Below are 27,404 nucleotides of genomic sequence, written 5' to 3'. Positions count from 1 at the left end.
GGGAGCCTGCTTCCCTTCCTCTCTCTCTGCCTGCCTCTCTGCCTACTTGTGATTTCTGTCTGTCAAATAAATAAATAAAATCTTAAAAAAAAAAAAAAGCAAGATGAAGGATGGGAACGGTTCTGTATCTTGACTCTATCCTGGTTTTGATACTGTATTATAGAGTATAGAGTTGCAAGATAATAACACGAGGGAAATCTGAGTATAGAGTAAACTTGGTCTCTGTATTATTTCCTTGTATTATTTCAACTGCGTGTGAATCAGCAATCATAAGGGGAAAAAAGTTTCAGAAAAATGATTTGTGAATTTATATATTTAAAATAAAAAAATTCCTTTTGGATTAATTTGCATATCATGTACATGACACCTTTTATTTATTGTTATATTCTACATTCAGTTTCATTTTTTAAAAAGGATCCTTCAAAGCTCGGCATCTTTGTTACATTAGAGGCACACAAATATATAAACATACAAACATACAGTGATTTCCCATGATGGTTTTGACCTACGTTTTTAGCTCAGCGTTCCTCTATCTTTACTCACATTTTAAACATTTTTGTCATCTATTTTAGTACTTGCAAAATCATAGAATGAGAAAGGGGCAAAGTTGGTTTCGTGCGAAGTGTCAGCATATATTAAAAGAAACGTGTTCGAGAGTGAAGGCAGAAAACCGCTCACCAGAGAGCCTAGAATCTGCGTTGACCTTGAACTTCGACAGCGCTGGTGGTCCCGAGCCACGTCAGAACCCCCAGTAGTGTCCTTGGGAACCCCGTCACCGCGCCCCAGCTGGGAGCGGCAGTATCGACCGCCTTCGTGCTTTAATAGTGGCCCCGCGTGGCAGCGGCGGGAACTGCAGGTGTTCAGCGGCAAACTTCGCTACTGGGCTGAGCACAGGTGCACAGGGTCAGGGTCACACTCAGTTTTCCACGCGTGGGTAGGAAGCATACACTGGACCACCCTCTGGAGTGCTCACAACAAAAGGACTTCGGGAGAGGAGGACAAGAAAGAGTTCATGGGATTCGTGAAGGCTCAATTCTGGCAATCAATGCCACACAGTTTTCCAAAATGGTTGTAGCTGCTATCATCCCCATCTCCATCACCTTTCTAATTTTTTTTTTCAGTTTTGGTAGTGTGAAAGGGCATCCCATCTTGGGTTATTTTGCCCCTTCAGGATTTGTTTTACTCCTATTCTTCCCCATCTCACTAAGAGGCATCATCAGCTGCCACACCCTCAATCAAAATCTCTGATCATCCTAACTCCTCTCTCCCCTGCCTTCACCTGAGCAGGTCCTGTTGGTTCCACTTCCAAACACATCTTCTTCACTTCATCTCCACCACTACCTTCGTGGTCCATACTACTGTCTCTCAGAGCTCCCATAAATCTTCTTCCGTCCCTGCTAATCTGCAGCCCCTCTCAAGTGCACAAGCAGAGACAATGATCTTCCTGAAAAATAAATCAAATTCCAGAATCCCCTGCTGAAAAGCTTGCTCCCCCTTACCTCCTCCGTTTACTAGATTTCAGCCACGTGGGCCTGGGTGTCATCTCCGACCATGTCAAGACTTTTTTTTTTTTTTTCTTTTTGCATGTCAAGACCTTTTGCATGTGCTAGCGAAGGCTCTCCCTCAGGATGACTGCCTCAGTCTCAGCCTTTAGGTCTCAGTTCAAAAGCCTCCTCTCCCTGGAGAGGCCTTATCTAAATTAAGACCCCACACCAAGTTACTCAGTCACTTATCCCGTATCACCACATTTTCCCTTCATAGCAACTCTGTAGGACAATGAAAGATCCTGGTATTTACTTATGGTTTGTCCATTCCACCGGAATCTAAATTCCATAAAAGCAGAGATTGTTTATTTGGATCACAGCTTAATTCCTAGCGCCTCCCAGAGGGGTCAGTTCAGAGAAGTCATTCAATAGATATTTTTGAATTAATATATAGATAAAACCATTTCTTTTATTTTTTTTTTTAAGTGTCCATGTGGCTACTACAGCAGGAAAACACATCAGGAGGTAAGAGAATAACACAGAGAGATTCACTCATTTCAAGCCACAGCATGGATTTCACATGAAATCATATGAACCCGTTCCCTAGAATACAAGAAACAGTCCTGTGGACTCACTTGCTCTGGGAATGGAATACATCTACCAGAAATATGTTAAAAAACAAAAACAAAAACAAAACAGGTGGTAGAACTCAAAGAGGGAGATTAAGTGAAATGGATGTTATACTAAGCACTGTTTATAAATCCAGATCCTAATTCAAAGTATGTTACAAAAATGGAAGTCTAATGTTATGCCTCTTACACAAACAAAACTTCTAGAAGAGCTGAGAGTTTTTGCATGATGGGAGGCAGGAATTATGCCTTTTAAATGAGAACAAAAATCTTAGGACAGAGAGAAAGCATGCCTTTAAAAAACTGATTTCACAGTTATTCTATACATTTTGAGTAATCTTTATATTACTTTTAAGCATATCAAATGAATTCATTTATTTCCCTGTTAATAAACAAAAGGTAGATTCACAGAATTAGTGCACTTAAAAAGTAAACAAAGGAAACAGGAGACCTAGAGTCAATAACCCCTTCAAGGCCAGATTGGATCACCTCAAAACACAAACTTTTGCTGATTTTCAACTGCTCTTCTCACACTTAATGTTGCAAATGTGGCTGGTCTAGCAGGCCAGCTTTTTAGGACAGTCCAACACAGGATTATCCAAATATAGGTTGAGACTGTCAGGATGCTGGTATACAGTCCGTGGAGGTTTGTGTGTAATATTAAGAAAACCCCTTCAACTCTGATGTTCAAGGCCAGGAGCACCCATCTCCCAATGGGTATTGATCCAGGATTCTTAAGGCTAGATTTCGTTAGGTAAGAGGGAAGTCCGTTCCTCCTCTGTGCCCAGAATATTTTGGAGTTTAGATCTGCATTGAAAGAAAAAAGAGGAGAACCTCAATATTTCTCATTTAAAAAAACAAACAAACAAACCCATCTCTACTTTTCCCCCTAAATGCATCTATCAAATAATAAGGCTTCGGGTGCCCAGAAATCTGCTGACTGGAAGAATGGATACAGAATGGTTATTTCTTTTCCACTCCCACAGGCTGACTTTTAAAGGGGAAAAAAAAACCTCAAGAGTTGACCATACCTTCTTCTCCGTGAGTGCTCCCACAGATAAAACAAGCCCATCGTTAGTCCCTTGAATACAATTAAAGGGACTGGTTAATGTCAATTCTCCAAGTCACACATCTCCACAAATGAAAGGAAGGAAATGAAAGAAAAAGAAAGGAAGGTGAAAACAACAGACTAATTACTCACACTTGTCAGAGCCCAAAGACCTTGGATAGCAGCTGCCCATTCAAAACCAATTTTCTCATACATAAATCCACCCAGTGTTGGTCCTATAAAAGCACTAACAATGAAAAGGAGAAAGAGTATTAAATAGCATTTAAAAAAAAAAAAAAAGAATTACTTCCTAAAGGTGACACAATCCCTCAATCATACATCTTCATTAAATTGGAACTGTAAGGGGGCAGTCTGGGTGACTCAGTCAGTTAAGCATCTGCCTTCAGCTCAGGTCATGATCCCAGGATTCTGGGATAGAGTCCAGATTAGGCTGCTTGCTGGGCAGGAAGCCTGCTTCTCCCTCTGCCTACTGCTCCCCCTGCTTGTGCGTGCACTCTCTCTCTCTGATAAATAAATAAAATTCTAAGAAATACATAAATAAATTCGAACTGTAAGTATTAAAGACAAAAGCCAATTCCTGGACAGAGCTCTGGGTGTGAGAAAACAATTATATTTGATAATGATGACGTTCAAAAATTTTAAACAATTCTAAAATTATAGTAACTGCTTCTGAAAAACTGGTGCCTTACACAAGAATGTTAAAAAGGAGACACGCCCTCAAAAGAACCTTTATATTATTCTCTCTATTCTTCTCAGTATTCATATTGAAAAGAACTTAATTCGGTATTCATTTATTGAGATACACTACTGTGTCAGTGCACAGTCATCCCTCAGGGATAGCAAAGAGTCAAAAATAGACGAGTGAATGAAGAAATGAAGACATCTTTAAAACTTGAGACATGCTCCTGTTAGAGGAACTTGGAAAGATCATTTAAAAAAAGACAGAACACGGGACCATTTTGATGAGTTCTTAAAACTGCTGGTAAAACCACTGATCTTAAAGGCAGAGCATGTGGGTTAGGACTCCAGCTCTAGTCTAAATGAATTAGGTGCCTTTCGGCAACTCATCAGACTTCTCAGTGTCAATTTCTTCATGGAAGTAGAGACAGTATTTTACATCTGACGGGTGTAAATGAAGGGGCTACTCACCCAACTGACCACATTGCGCTGGAGAGACCCGACACGAGTCCAACAGTACTTAATCCCTCCTCAAAGCCATTTTCGCTGCAGAGACAGAAGAACAGATCTGTTATGAAAAGGGAAACCTACATGAAGAAAGCAAATAGTATGTGACAGTTAAGTTAAAATAGACCAGAAATGATCTGAACAAAACCGACAGAGAGAACACTCCATTTCTAAGATGAAAAGCTAATCCAATTTGAAGGAATTTTTGTATTTATGTTGACTCCATGGTTTTCTAAAAATAATTTTATTGCATATATAAAGCATGATATCGAGTCATGACCCATTTGCATGAAGTCTCATAAAAACATAATTAACGAAGAAATTCTTAAAATGAGATGAACATGTAAAGAGAGTAATGGGAAACTTTAAGAAAACCCAAAGGCAGCTCCTTATTGCTTGGTGAATTGTTGACTTGAGCCAACAGAGCTCACATTCTTCTCCCTGCTCCCTTGGTGTTCTTCATCATGCCTCCTAAACAAAAGACTGGTGGTCCAGTGACAAATGCCTACTGTGATACTAGGATTTATAATAAATATATATTTGGTCTCCCTCCTGTTTCTGGCATACAGCCACCCCAACACCCTTGGAATTTCCTAAGTGAGGAAAGCAATTTCAAGTGCCTTTGGTCATGTTAATAAGGTGAACCTTGGGGGCTGGTTGGCCAAGAGAGCCAAGCATGTGATTAGAGGGTTAGAACCTTTGGACCCACTCCTGGAAGGACCCACTCCTGGAAGCCCCCACCTTTGAGGAGGGGAGAGGGGCTAGAGGTTGACTCCATGGCCAATGGCCATTGATTTAATCAACTGTGGGTATGTATGGTATGTCCCTAAAAACCCAAAAGGACAGGGTGAAAGAGTTTCCAGGTTGGTGAACCAGAACGCTTCCACATGCCAGTGTGTGGGGTCCCAAACCCAACAAGGACAGAAGCTCCTTTGATCAGGACTTTACCTTGCACGTCTTTTCATCTGGCTGTTGATTCACATCCTTTAATCTCTTTCACAATAAACCAGTAAACTCTAATGAGTACACTGGTTTCCTGAGCTCTGTGAATCACTCTAGCAAATGAATTGAACTTAGGAAGTTTTCATGGGAACCTCTGATTTATAGGCCAGTCAGAAGCACATATAACAACCTGGACTTGGAATTAGCAGCTGCAGCACATGGCAGCCTGCAGGACGGAGTCCTTAACCTACAGGATGTGACCTTCTCTCCAGTTAGATAGCATCAGAATCGAGTTACACTGCAGGACAGTTACACTGCAGAACTAGCTGGTTCTGGAGAGCTGCTTGGTAGTGTGAGACCCCCACCCCCACCCCCAAAGCCCCCAATGCACTGGAAATGGTACTAGAATCATTTTACCTGGTGATCGTATGCCCTTGTGGGGACCTTCTCCGTGAGAAGGAAATAATGCTGAGGCCTTTCCATTGTGGTCTGGCTTTTCAAAATTCTGTGGGTTCCTAGGCATAAACCAAGCCAAGCCTCTACCCACAGCTCTACCCACAGCTCATGTGACCTATCACTGTGTTAACATTACCATAGATTGTCATCTATAGTGTTACGGCATACACTATTTATAGCACAATATTGTGTGACATAAAATCATCAAGATTTGGTCTTTTTTTTTTTTTAAGATATTTTATTAATTTGACAGAGAGAAATCACAACTAGGCAGAGGCAGGCAGAGAGAGAGGAGGAAGCAGGCTCCCTGCGGAGCAGAGAGCCCGATGTGGGGCTCGATCCCAGGACCCACTGAGCCACCCAGGCACCCCAAGATTTGGTCTTCTGAAAAAAAAAACTCCAACATCCTAGAAAACTGAGAAATTCAAGAAAGCGTGTGACGCTCCCTACTATTCGCGACCCGGCTTCTCAAGCACAGAAGGGACTTACTAAGCACAACTGAGGATCTCCGGGATGGTTGGAATTAAGCTCATTCCAGCAGAGATGCCGTTCAGGACTAGGATGAGCACCAGCAGCCAGAGCTGACTGCAAAAGGGTTTTGGAGAAAGAAAAAAAACCAAGCAACATTAGCATGTGGACAGGCACAAAGCCTCCTAGTAGGGAGGGCAGGCTGAATCCCAGAGCAGCTTGTTTCACAGATGACGTGACCAGTCTGCCTCATTGCCATTTTATCCCACTTCTTTCAGTGACAGCACCCTTACAGCCGGGGTGGGGGAGTGGGTGGATATCAATTCACCACGATATCTCAATTTCTTTGGTCACACATATCCCATGCTCAACATGATAAGAGATTATCAGCGTGTCTAATCTAGTCAGAATTGGCTAAATGTTCATGCAGCTCCTTCAATCACTTGGGTTTTGAAATTCAATTGACTGACAAAAAAAAAAAAGGCCTAGAAGGGAAGTGGTAAAGGAACAGACAGGAAACTAATTTTGTTCCACTTCCGACAGTGTGCCATTTACTTAATATCCATTTCCCCACTGAATCCTTGCAGCATTATCCTGCCAAGCAGCACACACTGTGATCAGATAAGAAAACCAAAGCTCTTGGAAGCTAATGATTTGCCATTGCCGGAGTTCCCGTATCTAGTAAGTGGCAAAGGCTGGATGCAAACCCAAGTCTGAAAGGACCCTGAAATACTTGCTGGTTCCCTGTCACACTTTATCCCAGGACTACCTGAAAACCTCTAAGCTCCCTGTATTTCAGCAAGTATATTACATTTAAGAAGTTCTAATGAGCCGCTACTATGTGCTAAGAATGAGACAGAAACAAAAGAAAGATTTGATCCCAGTCTTAAGGCTCAAGAAGGAAGAGAAAAAACAAAAACATATTGTAAGAACTATCACCTAAAAGTAGGTAGCAACAAACACTGTTTTTAAAATAAAATACAAACAAGCGTGCAATTAAAACTCAAAGGGAGAAGCTTTTTTCCTCACTAGATACAGATTTTAGGCATTTCTTTTGGCTAGCTCCTAGCAATGTAAAATACTGCCAGTCTAACGAACAATTCACTGGAGTCCTAAATCAAGGTAATTATTGAAGTAATAAGGTTCAAAATATGAAGCTATGCCCTCGTCCCACCAAAAATTTCCTTAATCGAAATTAATAGAAAAAGGAAAAATGTTACCTTTTAATGTGCAAGATGGGGATAGGTCCTAAGAGCATGTAGCATACTGCCGTGATGATGTTTCCCCAGACCAGAAACCATTTCCTTAGATGCTGGTAAAGAGAATGAGAGTCCAAAAAAACTCTGAGAGGTAAAGTTCCTCCATAAAGGAAGCATATGCAAAAAAAAAAAAAAAAAAAAAAAATCATTGAAGAACACAAGCCATGACATGAACAAGATCCAAATACACTGACGAAAACAAAACTTTACATTTAAGAGAAAATAGGTAGATGGTAAACAGAAAAGCAAGGACAATATACCTCAAGCTAGGGAGTTTCCTAGGAAAAGGATTCCTTGGGAAGGGAGCATATTATAGATTTTGCACACGATGAACAATTCCAAAAATAACAATTTAAAAAGCAGTCCCCACAACGAACCACCTGGTAGATGCAATACATATTCACATTATTTTAAAAGTACCCAACAGAATTATTCCTTTTAAACTACTTGAACACAGGCAGAAAATTCTAGAGGCAAAGTATCTGCTCAGTGAGAGAAGAGGGTCTTAAAACCGAGCTCCAAATATTGTTTAAGACCCTTGCTTTTTGTCATTCAGATTACCTAGTAATCTCCGTGTAAGTTAAGTCTTGATAAATATTTATGTAAGATTAATGAGGAGGGGAAATGCTAAATAAATAAATATATATATATATACAAGCAAGCACTAAAATCACAGAAGCTGGAGATTTGGCTATCAGTACTTATTAGCACTGTATACCAATCATCTGGATTGAATGGTTTAGACCTAGGCAAAGGAGAACAGAAGGGATTTTCTACCTGGATGGTCACAGGACAACCAATGTATATTTATGTAGCCAATCCCTTCATTCCCACAGAAAACCTGAATTGTCTCCACTCAAGCTTCCCTAGTCCTAACTACTTCTGCGATTCTGCCCTAATTTTTAAGGCCAATTCGCGTTATTTTACATCAAGGGACTTTTTCCTTTAGAAAGTCAAATCCAATAGTTAGTCAACAGCTTCAACGCAGACCCCATTTCCCCTCAGAGGAAGCAATTAAAAGAGAATTTTCTCAGAGTGACAGGTTGGAAGACACTAGAACCTCACCATCGACTCCAAAAATTGAATATAGTAGAATTTTAAATGTTCTTGCCCCCTCAAAAAAAAAATTAAAAGATAATATAGAGGTGATGAGTGCATTAATTAACCAGATGGAAGGCACCCTTTCACAATGTATTCGGATCCCAAATCACCATGGTGTACACTTTAAATATCTTACCATTTTATTTCTCAATTATATATTAATAAACTGAATTTTTTTTTAATTGAGTATCAATTCTAATCAATGGACCTTTAGAGTTCCAGAAGTACAGCTGGAAAGCCACTGGCCTAAATATAGAAAAGCGATTATTAAATGAAGATTCAGTGTACGTACTGGTATTTTATCACTCAGCAGACCAAACAATGGTGAAGAAATGGAGTAGGATAGAGCCAAGCCCAGGAATACCAGTCCCACATAACCAGCTGGTAAATTAAACTGTAAAAAAAATTTCATATTAGAGTTATGTTATTAAGTCATTTTTAAAATAAACATAAATCTTTTCTAGCCACCTCTTCAGTTCTTGTTATCTATCATGAGCCCACTACTACCACTAAGCATCTTTCCTGATTTTGACTTACTTGTGTAAATGGGCTCCTTTTTCTCTATAAGGGGAAGAAAAAAAGCTAACCAGAGGTCAAAAGTCCTAGATGTCTTGCTCTATAGCATTTGATTTTGAACATATAATTTTGCTTCTATGAATCATAACATTTTTTACATGTAAACCAGAGCTTCAAAAACTTTAGTGTGCATTAGAGAACTACCCAGAGTACTTTGAAGAGGTTCTTAGACTTCAGCTGTAAAATTTCTGATTCAAAAGGTATGGGATGGGGCAGAGAATTTGCATTTCTTACTCTTTTTTTTTTTTTAATTTTTTTTTCCATTTTATTTTTTCAGCGTAACAGTATTCATTGTTTTTGCACAACACCCAGTGCTCCATGCAAAACGTGCCCTCCCTATTACCCACCACCTGTTCCCCCAACCTCCCACCCCTGACCCTTCAAAACCCTCAGGTTGTTCTTCAGAGTCCATAGTCTCTTATGGTTCGCCTCCCCTTCCAAATTTTTTTTTTTAATAAACATATAATGTATTTTTATCCCCAGGGGTACAGGTCTGTGAATCGCCAGGTTTACACACTTCACAGCACTCACGATAGCACATACCCTCCCCAATGTCCATAACCCCCTCCCCCTCTCCCAATCCCACCTCCCCCCAGCAACCCCCAGTTTGTTTTGTGAGATTAAGATGGGATTGGGAGGGAGACAAACCATAAATGACTCTTACTCTTTTTTTTAAGTAGGCTCCACACCCAGCATGGAGCCCAACATGGGGCTTGAATTCAGGACCCTGAGATCAAGACCTGAGCTGAGATCAAGAGTGGGACACTTAATCTTCTGAGCCACCCAGGTGCCCTAAGAATTTGCATTTCTAACAAGCCACAAAGTGATGCTGACTTCCCCAAGACTAAAATGCACTGGTGTAAAAAAAACACTGAGGATAACAGTTATCCCATTTATTTCAAAGGGCTGCTAATATCTAATTAAAGAATTGATGATGTGATGCATTACAAAACGCTTTTAAAACAGTAAGCTACCACACAACCCTGATACTGTTATTAGCATGATATAAAAACCTTTTTTGGTTCACTGAGTTGTTCCTGTTTTCCTTAACTAATTTTCCTAAGCAAGCTCATGAGATTTATATATGAGTCCATATATGTTTCAACAATTTTTGTAACAAATTAGTCCTTTTTGAAGATACTAGTATGAAGGGGGCACGTGGGTGGCTCAGTTGGTTAAGCAACTGCCTTCGGCTCAGGTCATGATCCCAGGGTCCTGGAATCGAGGCCCACATCGGGCTCCTTGCTCAGTGGGGAGCCTGCTTCTCCTCCCTCTGCTGCTCTGCCTGCTTATGCTCTCTTGCTCTCACTGTCAAATACATAAATAAAAATCTTAAAAAAAAAAAAAAAGATTCTAGTAGGAAGAAAAAAGGTCAGCGGTGTCTTCTGATTTTATAACTGGGGGAGACAGGGTGGAAATGTCCTACCCTAAAAGGCTAGGTGACGAATGACAGGACAGTAAGCTGCCAGTTCAAACAGCTGGTGAGAAGTCAGAAGAAGAGCAACAGGATAAAAATCTTTTGATAGAAAAAATAGGAAAATGTAAAGATATATTTAACAAATGTATTTGGAAAATAATATTTATAAAGATTTCTGATAAAATACACATGAGCAACTTGGATTTACCACAGATTGGTTACAATATTTTCCCCTTATTTAGGCAAAAATTCTTCAGAGGATAGAAAAATGACTCTTGAAGAGATAGATACACTGTTGATGACATGAATGGCATTGTCATCATAAACACAAAATATGTTTCTTATTACCTCACAGATACTCAAGCAAGATACTATATTATTTCCTAAACATTGGGTCAGGCACTAAAATCACAGTCTCCATGTTTATCTTTTTGCGTATCTCACATACCCAAAACTGTCTCTAGTGACTTCGAGGAACTGTGTCGGGTAACTGTGCTTTTTGAATTCCCAAACCTCACATATCGTCAGTGTGGGATGCAATTAGAGTTCTGCCTTTATAAACGCATATTAATTCTTCAGTATAATTAACTACCAGACTTAGTAGTACACTTTATCACATTATTAATAATCTCTTTTCCAGAAATAACTAAGAGAAAATTTCTATAACATCCAATTTTTAAATTCAACATTTATTTTCCAGCACTCAAAAAAAAAAAAGAAAAATAACCGAGAGAGACTCTTGATTCCTCTCTACCATCCCAGATTAATATATTCCATAGTCATTTCATTGTATGTATGTAAAAGTCTAAAAAGTACGTGGACCCAGAAGGGATCTGTTAGAGAAGAACATCAAATGAGCTACAGAGTACCCCAAATGTCTCACTGGAATTCAAACAAGTAGAGGAAAGTATCCTTGTTAAGCAGCCAGACCTGTGATGACTCGAGCAAGACCTTGAAAAAGGAGACCAGTATTCGGGCCACTTAGTGAAAAGCTTCTGTCGTTCACCCTGAATCAGACCCCTAGTCAAAGGGATGTCACAGAGGGAAGGTACAGGCTACGCGTGGGTGCAGTTCTCACAGCCACTCAGAGCTCATTCCACAAAGCAGAACCCAAGAGCAAGCAAACACACCCACTTTTTACAGTGCAGAGCTCTTTGACAATCAGGCTACCTACCTTCTCCAGAACAAAGAGAGACAGAGTAGGATCAAGGAAGCCAAAACATGAGCTGAGTGAGTTGATGACGAAGGCTATGAGCGCGACCTTGGGTAGAGTGATCAGTTTCCAGAACGAGTGTTTGCCTGGATCAGAGTCTTTGGGTAAAAATTTGAAGAAGGAAAAAAAAAAAAAATCAGAGTAGTTTACAATGTCAACCTATTTTGAAAAGTAAAATTGGTAAGGCCATCTTTATTTGGTAATCAAAATAACTGCACCTCTGAGTTTGCTTAAAATTGCTGATTATCTATATTTGCATATAAATTATTCAAACCTAGGAGCCACAATGAGTTTTCTTAAAAACAATTTCTCAAATTCATAAAGAATCAACTGGAAGCAGAGTGTGAGAAGAGAGGGTCTTCAGTTATAGGTTATAACTGAGAAGCAAGTGAGGCCTCCCCCAGATGGGACGGAGAATATATAAAGTTATATTTGGTGCAGGGGAAAAGCCAGAAGCTTTATCAAGGAACAATGTGTATGCTGAGAAGGAATCTAAGTTCACCAAAGAGCACAAGAAAATTTTTTCTTTTCTGATGGCAAAGAAAACACCAGATTGAGAGGTGTGCTACTGAATCACACATAAATTACACTGGCCCTCAAGGTCAACTGCGCCCACCTAAGTTCCAGTATCCCCTTGCAGGAACTCAGCTTCTTCACTGTTCCCAGCAACAGGAATGGTTATTTCCAAGCCTCCAGTCACATGCTCTGACTCCTTTCTTTTTCTCCTGCTAATTTTCAAATTCTATCCACTCCGTAAGGTCTGGTTCTGGTCCACAAATTTTACCTTTCTCTGTTTCCTACCGCACTTCTGGAATCTACCATACCTTTTAGCACCTTAACTACATTTTTTTTTTTTACTATTGTTTACTACCGTTTGGTGATTTTCCTATCATCCTGTTAATTTACTGAGCAAAATCTTTGCAAAATGCTGGGCAGATAAAGGCAAAAAAGACAGAGCCAAGCCCTGACCTCACAAAGAAGTTACAGGAAGGAGAGGAGAAAGCTAGGATGTAACTAGGAGGGAACCTTTCATAGCATATGAGAGGACTGCCTTAAACAAACAAACAAAAACAAGGAAAGCCATTTAAAGAAGGCTTCCCGGAAGTATTGATATCTAAGTTGATGCCCTTAAGATGAGGTATAAGATGAGGATAAGATAACCTAAGTTGATGAGCTTAAGATGAGGAAGCCAAGGATAAGGAAAAAATAAGCCAGGCACATTATTCCAGGAATGGCACCTTCCAAGACTCAAAAATCAGGAAAACTATTCTGTGTTTGAAGAAATGAAGGGAGAGTAGCAAAGCTAGTGGATGGAGACTGGTGTAGGGGACACCAGCAGCATGGAGAGAGATCATACCGTGGAAGCATGTTTGTGCAAGACTCTGAAAAACACACTTAAAGCCTGAGAAATCACTAGGGAATCCAAACAGGGGTAGGAATCAGATCTGTGGTTTAAAGAAACCTCTCTGTGGCCTTGTGGGAAATGGAGACAAGGGGACCAGTCGGGAGGCAACCACAGTGCTGGGGCAGAGATGATATTGGCCAGGTGTGGACAAGGAAGCTCCTTGAGGGTGAGGATCAGCACTTGTATATCCTTATTTCTCCAAAAACACCTGTCATGGTTCATTACTTAATTCTTGGAGAATAAGGATCCAGTATGGAGCAAAATAACAAAAAAAAGCACAAAGGATGGTTCAAGGATTTTGAGCATTACATTTAGAACTTGGTCAAGATCCAAGGGATAAAGTAAAGCCATGATGTTAATTTCTTATTTATTAGCTAAATAGTCAATGGTGAACCAAATGTGAGCACAGTCCAGGACACTCAACTACAGAAAAGTGTGCAGTTAGACTCAGAGAGAGGACAAACACCACCATGTGGCTTGGGGTAATAGGGTCAGCAGGAAGAGACTTCATTTGGTGTGGATTTTGAATAGCTTATTAAAGAGATTCATTAGTCACCATTGAGACATAAATTATAGATCAATTTTAATTGGTTATATTTATTTGCATATAAATGGTATTATTGGATTTCTGGTATAAGATAAACTATTATGGCAGAAATGATCACCTTCTCTAAATCCAAAGCAGGGAAAAATGAGAAAGCACAATGAGAATACATAAGAGCATCCAAAGAAGCAAACACATAATGAGTTTAATTAAACTGTGGCAGGAGGCCAAGCAACGAAGACCTAGCGTGATACCTGCTTCATGAGACACATGGCAGAATCACCGGGGGAGCTTTCCCAAGCTACTCGGGTACTCTCTCTGCTCCCCACAATTCTGACCTATTCTTTTAGAGGGACATGACCCCCTGATTGATGATGCTGCCACAGGAAGCTACTGTTAGAGGTGTTACTTATACAGCATTTAGCTGGATGATCAAGAAGGTTCAGAAAGACTTCCCAGAAGAGGTAATGCAGAGTAAGTTTTGAAGAATCAGGAGGGTCAGAGCAAATGGGAAAGGGAGAGATTTCAGACCATGTGACTCCTCTACTACAATCTCACAACAGGTCCTCCTGGCTTTCAAGATAAAGTTCACGTTTCACGGATTTAGAGATTTTTAATAAGAGGACTGGCAGGTCCATGACTGTTTTAGAAATATTTCATGAGAGTGGTACAGAGAGAGGACTTGGTGGAGATACACAGGATAAGAGATAGAGAGAGAGAGAGAGAGAGAGACACTAAAGTTGACTCTTAACCCCCCAAAGCTAGAACCACACTGTCTGTGAGTCCAGAAGGAGGTAAAGGAGTGGGGTACAATTTACAGGGCACCAAATTCTGCCAATATCATCAAAATAAAAGAAAATTTAATTTTCTAGGTTCTATCCATAAGCTCTCCAAAAACATTAATTTTAATAAGTACTCCTTCACGGGAACCCCTAAATCTTTATTTATAGTCTTAACATTATCAATCTCAGAGTTTTTTTTTAATACCAGCTTTTTTCCATTCAATCTAAACAGAAGATCCCCATAGATAAACAGCAACGTTGCCAAACCCTTTTGTTCACAAAAATATAGCTAACTGGGATTTTGTTAAGTTCAGTGAAAATGCTGGGAGACTTTAATGGAGGAATAACAGAAATGAAGAGAACTAATTGTCAAGAAAGTAGGCTGGTGGCAGTCAGAAAAGGCTGCAAAAGACACCACGTGGTGGGGGAAAGGGGGAGACAAAGAGAGCAGGCCAGGACTCCAGGAGTAAAGATGCAAGGAGGCCAGTCTAGTGCCTCACCACAGAAGTTCTAAATACCCTGTCCTACCATGAATGAATAAACAAAGTCTTTTTTCCCTCTACAGTGGGGTAAAGGGTTGTCAGAACTGCTTTTCCCACTGCATGAGACTCTGACCTGGTGTCAGTGTCTTGATTATCAGCCCAATGTTATCTGTGAACCAAGCAACCAGGATGCTCGACCACAGAAACCACTGTCATAAGCAGAAACGACAAGCACCACCTTGCATTTCAGGGCGTAGTTCTTCTCTAGAAACTTTCTCTAGCTCTCTCCTCTCCAGCCTTCAAGTTAACTCTCTAGCTCTGTTCCCCTCATCACCTGATAAAGGTCAAATGCCAGTGATGTTCCTAGGCAATCTCACTTATAATAAAAATAGCCCTTGCCTGGTAAATGTCATTCCGTAGAGTCCGTAGAGAAGCAACTCAAAATGAACGATGTGTACCTGATGAGGACACCAAGCTTGGTGCCCCCCTGAGTGTGCTGACTTAGGCATGTCCCTCACGGTGACACTTGCAGCTATGTCCGTGGAGCTGTTGCAGGATAGGTTGACTCCTATGGGGCATAAAGCTTTGAAGCCAGGGTGACCCCCATTACTACCCGATGCAGCTGTGTGTTCTCACACTGGCAGCTGGGAGGGCTACTGGGAGAAGGTCTGACCTCGCTGTCCTGCCTACCGGCCTTCCAAGAAGATACTGCCATGTGTGGCCTTTGATAACTTGTCGTTCCGAATACTTAATTAAGTCCAAGAAGACCTCTGGTGGGCACTTCACAGGGTGATGTTTTATGATGAGAAATTAAATATTCGACAGTTCTAAAGGTCAGAACCAATTTGTAATACATAGAAATTCATATAAACTGCCTACAGCAACATTTCTGGAAAGAGAATCAGTTCTTTCAGGGTGTGCCATAAATCTATTATTGATTATATAAAATAAAAGTGAGTATTTGTGAAATTGGCCTCCTACAAAGGCATAAATATACTTAAATTTCAGACTCTTAAAGTGAGTAATAAATGCGGTCTTACCATAATTCGGTAAAATATACATGTTGAGTGGTACCATCAGCAGAACTATGCATCCCAGCAAAATAAAAGGCATCTCATAGCCAAAGGACTGATACAAGAAGCCACCTAAAGGAGGCCCTAAAACTAGTCCCAGTCCAGAAAAAATCTCAAGACTTCCCTAAAAATGGGGGGGAAAAAGAAAATTGAGTCAATATAATCTGTTTGAAGAATTAACAAGTAAAGATACCATGAACCCCATTTGAAAAAAACTCTATCCATGTCACAGTTTACACACACAAACCAACACAAACCCAAGATGAGCCAAAAACTTAAACATACATATTGAAAGCATAGAAATTCTAGAAAAATAAAATATGGCAGGCTTTTTTTTTTTTTTAATTTTTAATCCCTATGGTGGGGAAGTTTTTCTAACTGCAATATAAAACTCAAAAGACACAAAAGAAAAAGATGCATAAATTGGATTACATAAAAATATGAAAAACAATGGATGGTTAAGTATATCAAAAGACAAATGAAGAACAGGGGAAATAAATATTGACAAAGAACTACTTTCCCCAAATATATCAAGAGAGCTAATACTAATCAATGGGGGGAAAATGAACAATCCAATAGGAAAATGAGCAAATGCTGTAAGTAGACTGTTGACACATAAAATACAAGTAGCTCTTAGGCATGTAAAAGAAAGCCCATCTTCACTTTCAAAAGAAGTAAACGGTTAAACCACAAGATACCAGTTTTTACTAATCACCCATCAAATGCTCTGCTGCCAAGAAAGTGAGGAAAGCATCCCATGCATACACTGCTGGTGAATGAATGAACGCAGGAGGGTCATTTGGCTCATATTCTCTGACCCAGAATGCCATTCCGGGAACTTAATTGATGGACACAGTCGTAAAGATGTGACACGGTATACGTATAAGCTTATGTGTTTGTAGCACTGTTTGTACCAGCAAAAGATGTAGGTGATCTAAACATTCACCAACACTTTGAGTAGACCATGGATGTACGTCACCTCCATATAGTGAAGGACTATATACTGCCACTAAAGGGAAGCCAGAGTAGAGAACTCTTCATGTATAGGCACAGAAAGAGCTCCGAAATGATTTCACTGTTAGTATAACAGCAAGGCTCTAAACAATGTGGAGAGTATCCTACCACTAGCATAAAGGAAACAAAGGGGAAAGAATCACGTGTGCCTGTGTGTATGTGCGCACATGCACGCCTGCGTGTGCACTTGCACACACGCCCGTGAACACATTCATACGTACATGGAATCGCTCTAGAAAGAACCTGTATTCTCTGTGGCCTCCTGGGAGACCAATGTGGGACTGCATTCCTAGACAACAGGTGTGTCCATAAGGTGAGGAAAAGTAATATATAGAATACATTCACTTTATTCTATATTTCCTTTGGCAACTTCTGAATTGCATACTATATAAAATTTTTTGTTAAAATTAAAATAAAACTAGCTTTTTCCAAAAGCTAGGAAAATATTTTACTCTTAAAAATCTCTTACAGAAATTGCACCATTTTAAACCAATCTAGTCTTTGAAGGTGCTAAGCAGAGATTGTGGCTAGCAACCTTGCATTCTGAGACCTCACAGAGGACACAAAAGTAGTCCATTGGTAATTTCAATTTCAAAAAGAATATAGGAATTCTACATTTCGTCATAAGGAAGCCGTCCACATCCACTACCAAGTTAGCTGTGTCAGCTTTAGGCTGTAATTTTTATATAGAAATGGTGTTAGCAACATGAATTTCCCCTGTTGACCAGAAAATCAAAGTGACTATTGCTGTCATCATAAGAAATTCCTTGGGTGGCACCTTCCAGAGTGTTCCACAGAAGAGCAGTTTTTTACCAGTCAAAAAGTAGTTCCATAGTCAAGTTGAGTTGTGGAAAATTAAATAAAATATCTTTACTACAGGATTTCTCAGAGCCTTAATACACTCACTCAAGTGAACGTTGGAGGACAGCACAGGTACACTCCATTTTACCCCCAGAGCCTCGTTTTACAGAGCCTGTCAGTGGCCTCGTGTTCTTCTGAACCATTTTTGAGAAATGTGTTTCTGGGAAATGTAAGCAGTACATCACTGCCTACCATATGGCTACAGAACCTAAAATGAGCCTGAGCAGCCAGCTAGCTATAGATATAGATAATCAATAAAAAGTGGGAATAAATACGGGCACCTGGGTGACTCAGTTGGTTAAGTGACTGCCTTCGGCTTGGGTCATGATCCTGGAGTCCCAGGATGGAGTCCCGCTTCAGGCTTCCTGCTTGGCGGGGAGTCTGCTTCTCCCTCTGGCCCTCCCTCTTCTCAAGCTCTCTCTGTCTCTCATTCTCTCTCTCAAATAAATAAATAAATAAAATCTTAAAAAAAAAAAAGTGGGAAGAAATAACTACCTACACAACAAAAATACTAAGGGCCAAAACTACAGTATTAATAAGGGTAAATAAGGACATTCTTTTTTTTTTTTTTTTTTTTTTTTTAATTTGACAGAGAGATCACAAGTAGGCAGAGCAGCAGGCAGAGAGAGAGAGAGGGGGAAGCAGGCTCCCTGCAGAGCAGAGAGCCCAGTGCGGGGCTCAATCCCAGGACTCTAAGATCATGGCCTGAGCCAAAGGCAGAGACTTAACCTACTGAGCCACCCTTATGCCCCAAATAAGGGCATTCTTAGAACTAGGCTGAGGAGGCCCTAAAGTTTAAAGGACAATTATTCCTTCTGAGGGCTGCATTTGGTCTGATATGCAAACCACAGGTCCTTCCAGAGTGCCTGGGTCCAGAGGAGAGAGCCATAAGAGAGCCTGCTTGGGGTCAGAGGCAGTAGTCAAGAGCTGGGACAGACATCTGGTCTGTCACTAATACTAGGTACCCGGCCAATATATGGGAATGTATGTCAATCAAGTTCTGGATTTGGGGAAAAGTAAGAGAGCAAACAAGGACTGCAAGCTCTCTAAGATTCCTTCCATGAATCTGAGAAAAGTAAAGGAAGGCCTCAAGCTTGAATGAAGTGTCTGACTGCTAAGGAACTGTCTGCTGTTGCTCGGTCACAGTCTGGGTACAGAGAGACAACAAAATACTACCGGTGAGCTCATTTTGTTTGTTTTGTCTTTAACGGTAAAAAAGAATATTTAGTTTGAACCCCATTTACCTGTCAAATTGCTCTTTCAGGGGATCGTAAGTGTAGGAAGAGACCTAAACAAGACTGATGGTACATTTGCTGACAGCCTGCTGCTGGAAGTAGTAACTGGGGTAAAAGGTAACCAAAACACACAGAAAATAGGAAAAAGTAGATCTCAAAGAAAGTGTTAACTTGGAAAAGGTGAATATTTTCACATACGCTAAGAGGAAAACAAGAAACACATATGAAATACATACCAACACCGTAGCCACATTATTTGGAAAAGCCTTTACGAGAATGGAAAAAGACGCAGTTATTGCTGCCGCAAAGCTGACTGCATCTGCCACTCTCACTAGAAAACACATAGCAATAAATACTGGTCCATCTGGAACTTGATCCAATACACTAAAAAAGAACAAGACAATTCTCAAATGCCAGGCTGGTTTTTATTGTTTTTCCTTTTTATCTCAACTCACTGAAAAGAATCGTATCTCACCTACAGTTCTTATAATAAATCTCTTTAGAGTATGATTTTTTGGGGGCATCTGGGTGGCTCAGTGGGTTAGGCCTCTGCCTTCGGCTCAGGTCATGATCTCAGGGACCTGGGAACGAGCCCCGCATCTGGCTTTCTACTCAGCGGAGAGCCTGCTTCCCCCTCTCTCTGCCTGCCTCTCTGCCTACTTGTGATCACTCTCTCTGTAAAATAAATAAATAAAATCTTTTAAAAAAATGCTTTTTTAAAGTTACTTTGTTGTACTTTCAGTAGAAGGCAATTATCTCTTTTTTGGTTAACAATCTGCGTCACATAACGACAGTTTCATTGCCCTTGTGTGCTCCCGAAACTGGTGATACTAAATTGGCTTTTTGAAATATGTAGAATCACTCTGCTAAGAACATAGGTGAAAAAAAAGACTTCTTGGTCTCAGGTACCCCTCAGTGGTAGAACTCAAATCTTCAAACAAACAAACGAACAAAAAAAAGGAATGTGGAAAACAGAAGACCATCCCCCCTTCAAAAAAAAAAAAAAAAAAAAGGAAAGAAAGAAAAAGGAAGAAAAAAAAAGAAAAAGGGGGGGAGGGACAAAAAAAACCCACTTAGTTCTTAGTTTGATATGAAGGCTTTCTGATATTACTCCATCATCTTACCATACTCTTTCCATGCTGCTATACTCCCCAAGTAATTGTGTAGGCTCGTTCACATGATTTGCCACCAAACTGCTGGTGTAAGGACTCTAAGCCTTGAGATTTCTATAGCTATTTTACCTTTGGCACCTATTTTTCTCTTTTCCTGGAAACAGCAATGAAGGGAACCATTCCGAACGGAGCACATGACTCAAGCCTGGCCAATCAGAGTGTCCCCCTTCCCTTATTGCCCCGGATGCAGGGATGGGTCACCAACAAGATCAGGCCAGTGGCTCCATTCTAAGAATCTACCGAAAGCTCAGGAAAAGTGGGAAGCTACTGAGGATTCTCTGAGGACTCTTGCTGCCACAAGGGGACACCTTGACCAAGAACAAAGCACGAGAAGAAGAAAGCAAAACCAGGAACTTGAGAAAGATTTCCAATGACATTATTTTAACATCTGTCTCCTGATATGCTTTGGCTGATTCTTTAATGCACTTGGCGCTTGAGCCAAAACATATCGTGTGACTCAGAAAAATGAGTTAAGTTTCTGTCACTCACACTCATAGCCCTGATGAACGGATTCAGAAGCCACCTAATGATAAGTCCTTAGAAGGCTCTTTCCTGCATTGATCCTATCCTCCAAACACCCAATTCCCTTTACCAATAGCTACATGCACGGCTGTAAGCAGGCAATCAATGGTACCGAGTGATTTAAAGAATCCATTAAAATTTTAAACTGAAGATAAATTATGAAATCTGTTCAAGTTCCCAAACATATCAGAACATGACTTACCCAAAGAGAATTGTAACTCCTCCTGAGACAAACATTCCTGCTACAAACATAAATTTTGCTCCAATTTGTACAAGCTAGAATAAATGTAAGAGAAGAGTGGTAAATTGATGACTGTTACAAGTCCACATCCACATAAACAAATCCACTGCATCAGAAAATATAAGGTTTGGGAAATATATGTACAATTAATATAAGATTATAATAATTATTTAATGGAATGATAATATCCATTGCTTGCAAACATGGAAGAAGTGAAAAATCAATCACCCATTATGATAAATGAAATAACTCGGTCAGAGAAAGACCAATACCATATGATCTCACTCATATGGGGAATTTGAGAAACAAAACAAATGAGGAAAGGGCAAGAAAGAGACAGAGACATAAACCAAGAAACAGACTCTTATCTATAGAGCACAAACTGATGGTTACCTTAATCACCGTAGGTGATGGGGATTAAGGAGTGTACTTGTTGTGATGAGCACTGGGTGTTTAATAGGAAGTGTTGAATCACTATACTGTGCACCTGAAAACTAATAGTTACCTAACTGGAATTCAAATAAAAACTTAGAAAAAAAATTAATCAACCTTAAGAATGGAACCATCAATACTTCGCATAATTCATAAAATATAGTGATGGCTATTTCTGTATCGATGGAAATTCTAGACTTATAGATTAGAATAACTCATTACACAACATATTAAAAATTAAAGTGTTCATATGAATTTTAATACTTACATATTTTCCAAACACCAAAGATGCCAGCAAGTCAAACAAAGCGTAACATCCAAAGATCATACCCGTAACTGTATTGCTGACTCCTTTCTTTTCAGCCTTTAAAAACAGAAAAGGAAACAAAGTTTGCAAGACAAACTTTCATCCATGTGGAAAGATGGAGCTATTAGATCAGGGCATTGTTTTCTTGTAACCCTTATCTGTGTAGCAATTTTAAAGATTTTCATTTTAAAATAAGCATAATGGGGAAGGAAGGGAAACTATAGTAAGACCCAGTCTCTGACATGAAAATTATTCACTCACCACACCCATAAAGAATTGTTAGCTTTATAATCTTGAGAAAGAAAAACAAAGCTGGAGGCAATGCATTTCATGATTTCAAAAATAAATTCCAGGGGTGCTTAGGTGGCTCAGTCCGTTAAGCATCCAACTCTGATTTCAGTTCGGGTCATGATCTCAGGGTCGTGAGATCAAACCCTGGAGTAGAGCTCTGTGCTGGACATACAGTATGCTTAAGATTGTCTCTCTCCTTCTCCCCCTGGCCCTCCCCCTTCCCACACTCACGCCCATGCATGTGCACTCTCTTAATTAATTAATAACAAAGCTGAAGTAATTAAAACAGCATGGCACTGGCGTAGACAAACATATGGAATAGATTAGAGAGCCTAGCAATAAACTCACACACATATGGTCAACTGATCTTCCACAAGGATGTCAAGGACAGGCAGTGAAGAAGGATAGTCTCTTCAACAAGTGGCATTTGGGAAACCAGACATCCAGAAACAAGAGAATGAAATCAGACCCCTATCTTACACCCGCTCACAAAATCAACTCAGAATGACTTAAATGTAAGATCTGAAACTGTCAAACTCCTCAAAGGAGGGTGCTTCTTGACATTGGTGTTGGCAATGATTTCTTGGATTTGACACCAAAAACCCAGGCAATAAAACCAAAAGTAGACAGATGGCATGAGAACTCAGCAATCAATAAGCCAAGAAGAGAGACCTAAACAGACCCCTCCCTCACAGTCCTCAGAAGGAACCAACCTTGCTAACATCTTCCCAGACTTCCAGCCTCCAAAACAGTTAGACAAGGAATTTCTGTTGTTTAAGTCACCCCATCTGTGGTATTTGTTATGGCAGTGCTAGCAAACTAAAACAGGTACCTCAGTGGGAAGATATCATCAAAGGAGTCAATAAAGATATGGAAAGAACATACATTGGTCAAGTCACATTATCCATGTTGCTTGCTTAGTCGATCTGGTAAGTATTTCAACCTAGAGCCTGGCATTATTGATATAATGGCTTTGCACTAACATTTATTTATTGGACCCTCACTATGAGGATCGCTATTAAGTGCTGTTGTGCATGCTTTCTTACAAGAACTGGTAAGGGGTGCACTTTTAGCTGGCCCCATTTTATACAAGAGGAGGCAGACATGCAAAAGTTACACCATCATGGCAGCCATGACAGTTTCCATGTTGCGCAGGTTCCCACATATGCTGTGGACATGGGATGGTGACTTCAGATATTTCAGAATCACATTCTATGGCAGCAGCTAAATATCACTTTTGAAATGTGAAGGCTGCTTCACATTAGAAAACCAAGAATAGCTATTAAAAGCAATTTCTAGTTCACATGTTGTCCTGTGACAAAGAAGGAGGGTGCCAGAAAAAGGATAAGTAGAAATAGGAATCCTGCACCAGAATTTAAGAAGGGCCCAGTTTCGCCTTTGTCTAATTAGCTCTAGGTAATAGGAAGGATACATGCAGGAGGGAAGGTAAGTTTTGCCTGTACATTTGGCAATCACAAGGCTTTATTTTAATAAGAAATGAAAAGAAAGAGCCCGATCTTTATATCTAGACCTTTTAAAGTTAGAATGCTTTCTCCCTTCCTCTGTCTTCTTTCCTTCAGCCTTCCCTCCTGAACAAAAAAAAAGTAAATCAAAAACTTAAAAGTGCAGCATAGGAATATCGTCAATAATACTTCAACAGCTTTGAAAGGTGACAATTGGTAACTATGTTCATTGCGGTTAGCACTGCATAATGTATAGAATTGTCTAATTGCTATGCCGCAGACATGAAACTAATACAACAATGTACATCAGCTCGATGTCCACTTCTTTAAAAAAGATTGGAAAAAATAATAACAAATAACAAAAACAGGGGCTCCTGGGTGGCTCAGTTGGTTAAGCATCTACCTTCAGCTCAGGTCATGATCTCAGGTCCTGGGATCCAGCCCCACACTGGGCTCCCTGCTCAGCGGGGAGCCAACTTCTCCCTCTGCCTACTGCTCCCCGACCTCATGTGCACACGCTCTCTCTCTCTCACTCTGCTCTATCAAGCAAATAGTCTTTAAAAAAAATAAAATAAAATAATTAAAAACCATGTATCTGTAGTCTGGTTTTCCTTTGTATTCCACTAAGAGGAAGCTAATACTGCTCTGAGTTCCAACTGAGCCAGGAAACACTCCACTATCTTGTCGTTCCAGTTACTCTAGTTCTCCTCTACCCTAATTCCGAGGCTCTACCCCTCATTATATTTTCTGAAACCCAAACTTGATCAGGCTACTCTGTCTTGTTCAGACATCCCTGATAACTTCTCGCTGACATCCTTGGCCTACATGGAAGGACCCTTGCCTTCTAGCTCCCCCTGCCTCTGCAGATCTGCTGCCTCCTGTTGGACTTCCCTCCAGCCCAGACACATCAAGTTGTCTGCTTTCCCCAAGAACATGCTATTTATTTTGCTAAGCCCATGACTATCCAACCTATTTCTTTCCTACAACACCTTTGCCTCTGTTGTTCACCTCGAGAACTACATTTCTCAAGACTTACCTTTGGTCTATCCCATGAAGTCCCTTTCAGTACTATCCCTTTGCCTCCCTTCCCACCAGCACACAGGACAAAATTAACTATTCCTTTCTCCAGAGTCTCTTAACAATTTGAAGAGCCTTTTGGTAAAGGGTGTCCAAATACTCTGCAACTCATGTTTTTTTTTTTCATCTTTTGTCACTCCCAGTGGATTGACAAGAGAGGGACATTGTCTTATCTCTTTTCTGCCCTAATGCATCCAATGCCTACATACCCTAGAGTGGGAACCCATTAACCCTTCCACTCCCACTCAGTAAAGAGAACTAAATTGGGCCAGTCACTGAATTTCTGAGTCTTGTCTTCATTGGCAACATGATGAGATTCTCGCTAGTCTCCTACTCCCTTATGCAGTAGCTGCAGAGACCAAATGGGATAAATGTGTGGGAAAGCACACTGAAAACTAAAAAGCACAGTATAGGTACAAAGTTACATTGTTCTTTTAGCAGAGAAGCCATTTCCCTCCTGGTTGGTAACACACAGAATGAAGGACTCCATGTTATCAAGGCAATGAGAGGACTGAGAGTACAATGAGAGCTAAGATTTGGGCAAAGAGTACAAAGCCAGTACACTTCTTTCATGGTACCTCCCACCCACCTCCAGATAAGGGATTCTCTACGAGTTAATTCCCTTTGAGTCTGTCATGAACCATAAACCCACATAAAAGGCAATGATTGGAAGGAACTAACCACTTTAAGAATTCCTCATTGGCACAAACCATTGCTACTAGATTCCATAAGAATTTCAAGTTAAAGAAAGGGGATTTAATGGGACCATGTCTTCCTAATTCCAAAATATTAATAAGTTAAAAACTCCAGGAGACAAACTTCCTGTCTCAGCATAGACCTTTTGCAATAATGCCAAAATCTCAACTACTCAGAGCATCCCCCTTGTTTCAGTTGCAGAAACCAAAGATTTATCAAACTATGTGGTAAGAGAAGTAATCCGCAGATGGTCAGTTATATTTAGGTGAGTTATCTCCCAAGAAGGTTTCCTCTCTGACTGGATTTTTTTTCCTCTGGTATCAAATATTCCACCAGAAGTCTTTCTGTTTACTAAATTTCTATGCATCATCTTTACTAAATGCAGATTTTTACATTTTACACACCACAGAATGAAATAATTCAAAGTGCCAGTTAAAAAATTAAAATTCAGAAAAATATAAAAATTTCTCACCTCCTTGGGGAAAAAGGGTCCAAGGATAGAATAGCACATCATAGAACCCAAGTTAATGGAAGCTGCTGATATCAGTACAAAGAGCTGTTCTCTTGAAAGCTGTCTGGATGTCTCTCTTGCATTTCCTGGAGGGTCATCACCTTAAATGCAAACATGCTACAATTACAGGCATGTAATTGGGACTCCTGACCAAAGTTCGCAAAAGTCACTTCTGTGGACGCTTAAGATAATATCTGCACAGCTAAGGGTTATTTTGAGTATAGCACATTTGATCAAATGGAACACAAAACTTGTACATCACTCCCATTTCGAAAACGTATCATTTTCAGGGCAGAATTTATCAAACCATCTGATCTGTTTTGCCTTCACTATTTCTTCCACTTCTAGTAAATTTCTTCAAGAAGGATGAGGCAAAAAAGAGCCCTCCAAAGGGTACTGCTCTCTAAACTATAATGTAACTTCTCAAGTTACTAGCTTCATATGTTACATGGACTCAAAATGTTCTAAGCATGTCAAGTTAGCTGTTCAGTAAGCATTCTAGGGTAGTATTGAAGTCAAGTGGAGTGTAAGTAGGAGAAAACAAACTAAAGCATTCAACTGGTGAATGAACACTTACAATGGTATGCTGCTGGAAAGACAAGTCCCACAAATCTGTAAATCAATACGTATTTTACACTGATTATTTCAGTGATTTTTTCACTTTTGCATTGATTATTTCAATACTTATTTCCAGGGCTAAGTGCTCATTTAGTTTTAAAGATAACAGGTCAATTACTCAGTTTCAAATATTCATCAAATCTATCAGCCATTTTAAATTCAATGGCTTGGAGAAAAAGGAAATTTAAGTAAGAAAACTTCACTTGGTCTGCTCTACGTTTCAGAGGCTGCCACTGCAGCCTAGGGGGAAAAAATCTGTTCAAGATGAGGAAGTCTCAAGAATCTTTGTAAAACTTTCTGGAATAGATGAGGAAGGGAACTGAGAGAAAGTTAAAAGGGGGGCGCAACAGTAGGTGCTCCAAATGTAATGCTTTACCTTTGTCAAATGCCATACTGATTTGAATGCATTCCCAAACACAGGATATTTATAAGAGCAGCGCTACAGAGGAGAAAAGTCTTCAGAGACCTCGCCCTGGCCCTGAACTTCAACCCCTCCCAAAGAGAGAAAAGCTCAAACCCGAAGACCCGCTCCCCCACCCTCCTCGCCAGGCCCCAGCCTTTTCGAATCCCTCCGAAACAAACCAAGCTAAAACTAATTCAGTCGTCGATAAAGGCGACAGGACCCACGTCACCACGGGGTGTCTGTCCGCGACGCTCTCGGTCACCTCTGGGGAGGCGTGGGCCCTCCGGGTCCCCCGACGAGTCCATGAGCGCGACGCACGGTACTCCCGCGCCGCGGCTCCGGGGTCCAAGCCCGCGCCCTCGGACTCGACCTCACAGGAGCCGAGAAGCTGGCGGCGCCTGCTCAGCCAGACCCTGGCATTGCCGATTCCCCGCGGGCAGCGGTGGGCCGGGAGCTGCCCGCAGCCTGGGAGGATA

General features: G+C 40.5%; 1 protein-coding gene across 3 annotated transcripts; it reads right to left on the bottom strand.

Moving 5' to 3' along the window:
• SLC18B1 (solute carrier family 18 member B1) lies at positions 1-27,404 on the bottom strand. 3 transcript variants are annotated; one of them, XM_046006345.1, is made up of 14 exons: positions 27,153-27,404; positions 25,869-26,008; positions 21,831-21,926; positions 21,092-21,165; positions 19,432-19,579; positions 16,053-16,209; positions 11,761-11,897; positions 8,886-8,987; positions 7,454-7,545; positions 6,255-6,350; positions 4,332-4,406; positions 3,315-3,408; positions 3,145-3,194; positions 1-2,920 (listed from the first exon to the last, which is right to left on the bottom strand). In XM_046006345.1, the coding sequence occupies exons 2-14, from the start codon at positions 25,908-25,910 to the stop codon at positions 2,854-2,856; spliced, it is 1,230 nt and encodes a 409-aa protein (XP_045862301.1). In that variant the 5' UTR covers positions 25,911-26,008; positions 27,153-27,404; the 3' UTR covers positions 1-2,853. The 3 variants fall into 3 exon arrangements, with proteins under 3 accessions (XP_045862301.1, XP_045862302.1, XP_045862300.1); XM_046006346.1 differs by having other exon boundaries at positions 27,108-27,242; XM_046006344.1 differs by having other exon boundaries at positions 2-2,920; positions 27,191-27,404.

The sequence above is a fragment of the Meles meles genome, chromosome 5 (assembly GCF_922984935.1).
Source record: "Meles meles chromosome 5, mMelMel3.1 paternal haplotype, whole genome shotgun sequence".
Taxonomy (NCBI): Eukaryota; Metazoa; Chordata; class Mammalia; order Carnivora; family Mustelidae; genus Meles; species Meles meles.
This window is presented reverse-complemented; position numbering and strand designations above follow the sequence as displayed.